Source organism: Octopus bimaculoides, chromosome 5 (assembly GCF_001194135.2).
Source record: "Octopus bimaculoides isolate UCB-OBI-ISO-001 chromosome 5, ASM119413v2, whole genome shotgun sequence".
In the NCBI taxonomy this organism is placed as follows: Eukaryota; Metazoa; Mollusca; class Cephalopoda; order Octopoda; family Octopodidae; genus Octopus; species Octopus bimaculoides.
This window is the reverse complement of record NC_068985.1, coordinates 24857187-24866913: the sequence shown is the minus strand read 5'-3', so window position 1 is coordinate 24866913 and position 9727 is coordinate 24857187. Positions and strand designations below refer to the sequence as shown.

Sequence of the window (9727 nt, the reverse complement as noted above, 5' to 3'; positions counted from 1 at the left end):
CACTTTAGGAAGGAATTTCAACCATGTTTCGTGGTCTGCTACCACAACAGCTCCTTTATAGGATCCAGTTAGCTGAAGACATCATCAGGAGGAACCACGTCCGGTTTCGGCCCCTACTCCTCTACCGTTTTGACGTGGCGGGGCCCCTCCTTTCGGAAGTAGGTGAGCCTATTGTGATGCTAAGTAACCAAATGTTTTTCAGTAGCTCTTAAATTAGTTATGCTTTTGCAATAACTAACCATGAATCTGTTTCTCATTAGCTTTGATAGGTCCTCAATTTCATGATGTATGTTTCTGCCCATAACATCAATGTTGTTGAGTGATCTTTGCTTTCTATTAAGTTGTGGAAGAATCTAGAACATAACATCTAATATGACCTGTTGTACAGGATGCAGTGCTCCATGCAGTTGCCAGCAAGGCCTAACTTGCATTGAATAACAATAGCAAAGATGGGTGGATTGTGTCTATAAATCTTCACTTTGGTTTTGTGTTCATGTTAGATGTTTTGACATAAGAAACCTGCTGTATATACCATCAGCTGCAAGTGGTTGTGTTGATAAAATGCCAGACACCCAACAGTCTCTGTTACTGTCTCAAAGGTCAAGGCTCTTAACAATAAGTAGCTCAGTCTTATCTGTAAATAACTATCACAAAATAGAACAACTTACTGTTGTTGCTGTTGTTATTTAGTGCATTGGTCTGATTTTTTGTGTTCTGTGTTAAAATCCTGCTAATGTCTACTTTGCCTTTTATCCTTCAAGGGTTGATAAAATAAGGTACCAGTTAAGTACCAGAGTCAGTTTAATCAACTAAGGGCCTTGTGTCTATGAAACAAATTGTTATTTAGCCCATAACCATCCTATTTTTTTTCTGGACTAGTATGTATAGTACAGCATTATTTTGTGTGTCCTTCCGCTGTTAAAATAGTAGGATATGATTTGAAAGAGTTTTGGCTGCTATGCTAGATTAAACAATGACATAGAGGCTCTTTCATTGGTTCATTATAAGCAGTGAATGTACTGCAAAATTGTCGCATGTTTGGTTAGCTTTGAATGCTCAGTTTAACTCTTCATCTGAGTATGAAGAAGGATGGATGGACTTCCATAACTACTAGTTATAAATAAATTATAGAAAGACCAAGTGGAGGTGCATAGCTTAATGGTTAGAGTGTTGGACTCATGATTATGATTCCTGGACTGGATGATGGATTGTGTTCTTAAGAAAAAACACTTCATTTCATGTTGCTCCATTCCACTCAGCTGGTAAAAATGAGTAATCCTGCAATGGACTGGTATCCCATCCAGGGAGGAATATATATATACATCAGAGAAACCAGGAAAACGGTCCTATACTCCTTGTGAAGTAAAGTGGTCTAACCAAGTCTTTATTGGCCACCTGGTGAAGGTGCATGGCTTAGTGGTTAGCGCGTCAATCTTACGATTGTGAGGTTGTGAGTTCGAATCCTGGACTGGGCTGCGTATTGTGTTCTTGAGCAAGACACTTTATTTCACGCTGCTCCAGTTCACTCATCTGTAGAAATGAATTGCGACGTCACAGGTGCCAAGCTGTATCGGCCTTTGTGTTTCCCTTGGATAACACTGGTGGTGTGGAGAGGGGAGGCCGATATGCATGGGTGACTGCTGGTCTTCCATAAACAACCTTGCCCAGACTTGTACCTGGGAGAGTAACTTTCTAGGTGCAATCCTATGGTCAGTCATGACCGAAGGGGGTCTCAGCAGTGGCCATCTGGCAGTCCTATAGCTTATATATACAGGATGTATATATTTGATCTGTTTGTTGGCTGTGAACCTTTTGTTTTTAATTTTCTTGTGCTTCTGAGTTGTTCTCCATTGAAATTCTTGTTCATGTTAGGTTAACCCTTTAGGATTTAAACCAGCCCTATCTGGCCCAAATATTTTGCCTGTTTTATGGCCAAACCAACTAGATTCAGCCTCTCACATCTACCTTACAATGTCATTCTAAAAACAAATGATCACGTCATTTAAATCTCAAAACTGCGAGATAATCTGTGATTAATTCAAAACGACATTGATAAATAAGCATTACATTTGACAAGGTTAAACGTGTTTAGGGTGTTCTTTGTTTATGGTGGTTTTGTTGTTTATATTATACCAGGCATGTGTAACTGTTTCTCAAGAAGAGGGCCACATGAGTCCATTGCTCATTATCATGTGGGCTATACTATTCAAAAAAAGAAAAAAAAAAAAGAATTGGGGGTAATTTTTTGTTAGACATACCATTCAGAATGTCCGGTGGGCTGCAGTTTGTCCATAACTATTATAGCAACTAGTTGTGACTCGTTGTTATGCTGTCAGGTAACAACCCAGTCAAGATTGAAATAGTTCCTTCAGCAGAAACCGACTACAATGATCACATTGATATGCTTAACAACAACCTGCTTTTTTTTCTTGAAACAAATTTTAATTCTGTTTTTCAAATGCACAATTCACCTGCTCCTCTCATTGCATTTCTCTCTCAACAACAACAACCTGTCATTATACTGAAAGTCTTTTTTTAAAGTTTGTGTTGCGTTGACTATATGTTGAGAGACATACAGAAAACACGCACACACACACAGATAACTATATGTATTATATATATACAGCGGTTGGACAAAATAATGGAAACACCTTAAAATTTCAAACAAATTAATTTTAATATGGGATAGGACCGCCTTCGGCAATAATTACAGCTTGAATTCTGTAAGGTATGGACTTGTACAAAGTTTGAATTGTTTCCAAAGGAATTTTTGTCCATTCTTCAGCTAAAACAGTCTCCAGTTCTTGTAGTGATGACAGTGGGGGATATTGACTCCTTACTTGTTTTTCTAAAATGCACCATAAATGTTCAATAATATTGAGATCTAGGGACTGTGGTGGCCAGATAAGATGCTCAACTTCACTAGAATGTTCTTTGTGCCATTCAGTAACAACTTTAGCTGTGTGAATTGGTGCCTTATCATCCTGAAAGATTGTGTTTCCCTCAGAAAACAGTTCTGCAGCCATAGAATGAATTTGATCAGATAAAATGCTTAAATAGTCTTGACTATTAATTCTTCTATGAAGGGAAACCATTGGGCTGGCAGATTTTCAAGATATAACCCCCCAGATCATCACAGATCCTCCTCCATGTTTAACAGTTGGGAGAAGGTAGTCTGGGTCAAATGCTTCTTTTGGCTGTCTCCACACGTATACTTGGCTGGTGGTTGGAAATAAGGTAAAGGATGACTCGTCTGAGAAAATAGCATTCTTCCACTGCTCTAGGGACCAATTCTGTAGTTTTTTACACCACTCTAAACACTTTGCAACATTTGTTTTTGGAAGTAGTGGTTTTCTGATTGCAGCCTTCCTGTGAAATCCAGCTTTGTGCAACTCGCAGCAAATAGTTTTTGTGGAAACTGTGTTCTCAGGGTAGTCATTAAGCTCTGCAGTAATTTTGGGAGCTGTACTTTTGTGATCCTTTCTAACTTCTGGAGTTTTCTTCTGGAGCTCCTGGGGGCATCCTGTCTTGTATTCCTCTGTTATTGCCTGGAGGACTATGATGAATAAGAGGGGGCTGAGGGATGATCCTTAGTGGACTCCTACTTCTATCTGGAATTCTTCACTTTACTCATTGCCAATCCTAACCTTACTAACGGCCTCTCTGTATAGGGCCTGTACAGCCCATATTAACCATTAGTTAATTCCCAGTTTCCGCATCGCCCATAAGATAAGGGATCGGGGACCCTGTAGCTTTCTCCAAGTCCACAAAAGCTAAGTATAGGGGTTTATCTTTAGCTAGGTATTTCTCCTGCAGTTGTCGAACCAGGAATATAGCATCAGTGGTGATTCTACCTGGCACAAACCGAACTGCATCTCATCTAAGCAGACTCTCTCTCTAATGAGATGGGTTATGACCCTCTTTGTGACCTTCATCACCTGGTCCAGCAGTTTGATACCCCTTTAGTTATTTCTATCTAAAGCATCACCTTTACCTTTGTAGCAGTTGACTATGGTGCTGCTATGCCAGTTATTGGGTATGACTCCATCATGAACTCCCTGGTTTACAATGCAGGTGACTAGGCCATAGCCCACACCACCAGATATTTTAGCATCTCAGCAGTGATTCCTGATGGGCTGGGGGATTTTCCTAGCTTCATACCCTTAATTGCTTTATCTACCAGGGAGCTATCTATTCGGATAGCTGGTCCCTCTACTGGGTCAACATTTGGTAGGCTCTCCTCCTCCCATTCATTCTCCACGTTCAGCAGTCTTTCATAATGGCTTCTCCAAGCCTCTTTCTTTTCTAAATCATTACAAGCAAGTGCACCATCATCCATGCGGATACATTTCTCTTCTGTGACATGACAATTTTCTCTCACACATTGTCTTGCAATCCGAAATACTTCAGTTGTTTGGTCCTCACGTCGCTGGACATTGGCAAACTTCTTCTTTTCTGCTTCACCCTTGGCTATGTATACCTGCCGCCCAGTCTCCCTTTTGGCTACATGGTACAATTCCCTGCTACCCACACCCTTCCAGATGTGTATGTAAAATTTCCTATAGGTTTAAAGATATTCTATTTTACTCTCATTTTGGATCAATCTGGACGTTTTTCTAATTCTAGCTTTGGTTTTAACTGCAGTAGCTTTGTTGACACAAAATGGTTAGGATTTCCTAAAATTTTTAACAAAATGCAATGTTACATGATTTGGTTTGAGAGAAAAATTGTTATTTTGCTACTTGTAAAAATTTTGTACTCAATGGCTTGTAAAGAAACAATAGATGTTATAGTGAGTTTTATGCAGACGTGGTCTGTAAATGTGTTTGTTTAGGTCACATCTTGGTGGAAGTGATTTGTAATACAGATGTTGTTTGTATGTCAAGGTGTTTGCTGATGACTAAACATCAAATTGAAGAAATAAAATGATCTGGTTGGAGAGTAAGTGGGTAGACAGAAAATATTAACTCAAATTTGTATTACTTTGTAACTGGTGTGAGATCAGTGTCATATCGTAAATGATGTAGAAATATATTGTAAATGCGAACAACCTTTTACAACGATGGAAACATTTGGTGTGTGTGTGTGTGTGTGTGTGTTTGTTTGTGTGTATGTATGTGTGTGTGTGTTTGTTTGTGTGTATGTATGTGTGTGTGTGTGTGTGTGTGTGTGTGTTTCTCAGGTTGTTTGAGAGCACAATTGGTAACATGTACCCTGGTACAACCTGTTGCATGGTTGTGAGTTGACAACTAAATTGTTAACTCCACCAAGTTTGGTGAGTGAGGGAAGGGATATTGTATAACCTGCAGGATGTAAAATGAGATCCTTCAAAAGGCAGATAAACTGGGAGGTGAGGTTGTGGGGGTTAATAACCATCCAGAAATGTGCATATATATGTACATTAAATGTATGTGTGTATGTTTAGTGGCATGCTTTCACAAAAAGAAATTAAAGAAATAAGTAACCTTTGCCCCTATAACTTTGAAGTTGGTGGTAACAGGTCAAAAAGGTCAATTGATATTAGTGGCAATGTACTTTCCTGTGCTTGAAGCTATGATGGAGGCCAAGCATCAGGAATGATGTTTTACGGCTGGGAAACCCACCAAGTTAGGTGGTGCTGTGAGGTCTGGAGATCCCTTTAGCCATTTGGCAAATCCCTACATTCTTAACTTCAGTTGTCTTGACTGTTTTGCCAGTTTTATTATGTGAGAATGATAGAGTGAGTCTGATGTGTGTACAACTCTTTCTTATTTTAAAAAGACCTTGTGCTTATCTAACATCTATGTTTATCAAGTATAACTGGGCAAGCGAAAGCGAAATCGGGATGGCACCTGTGCCCAGCGTCACCTTTCTGGCACTTGTGCCCGTGACATGTGTAAGGATTTTCGAGCGAGATCGTTGCCAGTGCCCCTGGACTGGCTGTTGTGCGGGTGGCACATGAAGTACACCATTTTGAGCGTGGCCGTTGCTAGTACCGCCTGACTGGCCTTCGTGCTGGTGGCACGTAAACGCACCCACTACACTCTCTGAGTGGTTGGCGTTAGGAAGGGCATCCAGCTGTAGAAACTCTGCCAAATCAGATTGGAGCCTGGTGTAGCCTTCGGGCTCCACCAGTCCTCAAATCGTCCAACCCATGCTAGCATGGAAAGCGGACGTTAAACGATGATGATGATGATGTGTAATACATAATAATACATAAATAAGGTTTAAATAATCTTATTGTAGTTGCTGGGATATCATACACATCAGCTTCATCATAGTTATTTAATGTCTGTTTTCTATGCTAGCATGGGTTAGATGGTTTTGACAGGAATTGCTCAGCCAGAGAACTGCCCAGGCTCCAGTTGTCTGTTTTGGCATGGTTTCTATGGCTGAATGTCCTTCTTAATGCCAGCCACTTTGCAGAGTGTACTGGGTGCTTTTATGTGGCACTGGCATAGGTGCTTTTTATGTGGCATCAGCGTGAGTGCTTTTTGCATAGCACTGGCATGAGTGCTTTCTGTGTGACACCAGTATGGGTGCTTTTTGTGTGGCGCAGGTACCTGCAAGCCTGCAAGATGAGGACCTTTCACCCGAGAGAGGGAGTTGGGGCAGGGGTAAAGACCACAAAGGACATGCCTATATGTATGGATGGCCATGATTATACTTAGCTTGTATCTTCTCAAACACAGCAAATCACCAGGAATCTCAGTCCCTTGTTATTTTCTCTGTGAGGCCCAACATCTGAAGATCTTCTCTCACCATTTTGTTACTACACTTGATTCCTTTCAAGCCTTTGCATGTCCTCTGCAAGTTTCACTGCCACGTAGCATAGCTGTCTATATACAACATTCCTTTCACTCCGAGGGAGAGGCCCCTTGTTACAAACAGATGTAGAAGCTCTTTGAACTTTGCCCAGCTCGTTCTTATTCAAGTAACTGTGCTTTCAGAACTTCCTCTTCCATTGCTAACTTGGTTGCCTAGGTTACAGAAGCTATCTACTTCTTCTAAGGAGGCCCCCCCCCCCTGGACATTTGAGGAAGTCTATTCTCTGTGTGTGGCAGATGTGTGAGTACAATAAATACAAAGAATGTACAAAGACCCCTTTCTCTGTTAACCTTCCCGTGATACTGCTGCACCTCTTATGTGCTCATAGTTTACACTGCATACACTGTGTAGAGTTTCTACGAGCACTTTTCTTATATATTGAGTGGGGCCATCTCCTTAAAGGGATTTGGGATTTGTCTATTTTTCTACTTACTAGGATGTTGGTCTTTGCTAAATTAACTCCTAGTCCCTTTGATTCTAGACCTTGCTTCTACACCTGAAATTTCCTCTAATTCAAGTAGTGATTCAGTTATAAGAACAAGGTCATAAGCGTAAAAGAGCTCCCAAGGGCATTCAGTCTTAAAATCCTGAAATTTATCCCACTAAATGCATCCAGCCTATCAGACAGACAGTAATCCAGAGATTACTTCATCAAATACATGCCTGAATATCAACTAGTATCTGCAGTTTTACAATTGTAAACATTATGCATGCATGCATGTATGTATTTTAGTAACAAACATTTTGTAATCTTTTCTTTTTCTTTTTTATTTTACAGATGGATCCAAACTTTGACAGACTATGTCATTGGCTCAAACAAATGGAACTGGAGCAGTATGCACCACTATTCAAGAAAAGTGGAATAATAAACCTTGATCAGTGTGCACACCTTAATAGTGAGAAATTGGATAAACTTGGTGTTAATCTTTCTGGTCATCGTAAACGAATCCTTGCTAATCTTCCCAATACAAATGACTACTGCTTGGCTGCAAACTTATATCCTGAAAGTCCTGAATCAGTGCATCCTCCTTTACTTCCTCCAAAAATCAAACCTGTACACCGTAAAGATGCAGATGCACTCTTTGGTGTATCTACACCAACTAGTAATTCTGATTGCAGTTCATTGTTTGAGAAACCAGTCCCTAGACCACGAACAACTGTTAAGAAAACAAGTGAGGAGGAAATCCTTCGTCCTATTCCCAAACCACGGGCTAGAACTACTACTCCTGTTCATGAGCTTGAATCTAAAACAATTGGTGCAATTCCACCCAGTATAACAACTAGTATAATTCCACCGGTTGTTTCTACAACAGAAAGTCTTAATATATCAATGAGAGATAAAGCAAATGGATCACAAGGATCTGAACATCAAGCTCTTAGGAGCCGTTCAACCCTGCTAGCATTTGACCCTCTTTTTACAGGAGAAATCAATAACAATGACAGCAGTGATGCAAAAAAACCTAAAAACTGGACTGACACTAATAAAAACCCACCTGTCAGTGATTCAGGTTCTAGTGCAAGGAGTAAATCAGAGGTATATGAGGATCTTTGGCGTTTAAAAAGTAAAACACCAGTTAAATCTTTCCAATCTTTCCAAAAGAATGCCATTTCTGAAGATGAAAATAATTGTGATAATCACCTCAGTTCTGATGAAGATTTTGATATGAAACCCCCTCCCTATCCTCCTCCTCAATTGCCTTTGAATCAAGCTCCTCCAATACCACCAAGAATTAATGAGAAACCTAAATCTATTGAAGATGATGACATTATTGATGCATTCCCGAATAATGATCCATTTGTGGATTTCAGTTCAGAATGTGATCTCTTCAATAAAAAGCCTTGTCTGACAATTAGTGATGAATTCGGTCCCTTTGGACATTTTCGGGATACATTTTGTCCCAACACCAGGCCATATCTTTACCCTTCATTGTCTGGTTTAGGCGCTATGAGTCAAGCAGGTAAAAATATTTCTTTGATCTTTTCTTGTAAACATTATCAGTTTTAGACTGAAATGTTTTTATTTTAGTAACTGTTGTACAGGATGTGACATACATATTTACCATTATCTAAGCATAATAATTTACGCAGTATTCTAATAGGAAGCAACTAGGTTGTGGAAGAAGCATGTTCATTTTCATTAATTGTCACCATCTTTCAACCGGTTGAATACCAAGGATCTCCATTTGAGTTTTTTTCTCTACCATTCTTACACATTCATTGTACAGATAGTTTAATTCAGTCTTTGATATTATCAAACCAGTTTGTTCTAGATCTTCTTTTTCAGCATTTGCCATCCTTTCTATTAAGAGTTCTTGTATACCTTGTACTCCTTCTACGTCACCAAAGTACTTCAACTCTCTTTTTTTCTTTAATAGTTGAGAGTAATGATCTTGTATTTACTAGTTGCAACACTTCATCTGTATATATAAAAGGCAGGATGTGTGTGTGTGTACGTGAATGTAATTTATGCATGTCTACAAATTAGCACGCATGTCGCTCCAATTTTAGGAGGACATTCTTCATGACCCTAGTTGTATTTTCATCAACTTATTTCCCCCAGAGGCACCAGCAAATAGCAATAAAAATAAATTTTCAACCAAAACTTTTAACAATTTTTATGTCAGAGAATTCACAATTGTTTACAAACATGAGTTAAGTCCCTTTCTAGTGATGAGTAAGTTTTTGTTAAGACTTTTGTTGTTTTTTTTCCCATCGAGGAAAAAAGTATTTTGTTGATATACGGGCAACACACACATACGAACATGTATGCGTACAAAAAATATGTATGCAATTGGTGTACGTACGTATGTGTATGTATTATGTATGTATGTATGTATGTGTGTGTGTGTGTGTGTGTGTGTGTGTGTGTGTGTGTGTGCGCGTGTGTGTGTGGTCCATATATATATCTATATATATATAT

General features: G+C 39.4%; 1 protein-coding gene across 4 annotated transcripts in view; it reads left to right on the top strand.

Moving 5' to 3' along the window:
- Positions 1-9727, top strand: part of LOC106870742 (arf-GAP with Rho-GAP domain, ANK repeat and PH domain-containing protein 1) — a 303403-nt gene that overhangs the window by 108878 nt on the left and 184798 nt on the right. For all 4 annotated transcript variants that reach the window (XM_052968221.1, XM_052968222.1, XM_052968223.1 and 1 more), the window contains exon 3: positions 7586-8765. In XM_052968221.1, the coding sequence (XP_052824181.1) occupies positions 7586-8765 (1180 nt within the window). The remainder of the gene's footprint in view (positions 1-7585; positions 8766-9727) is intronic.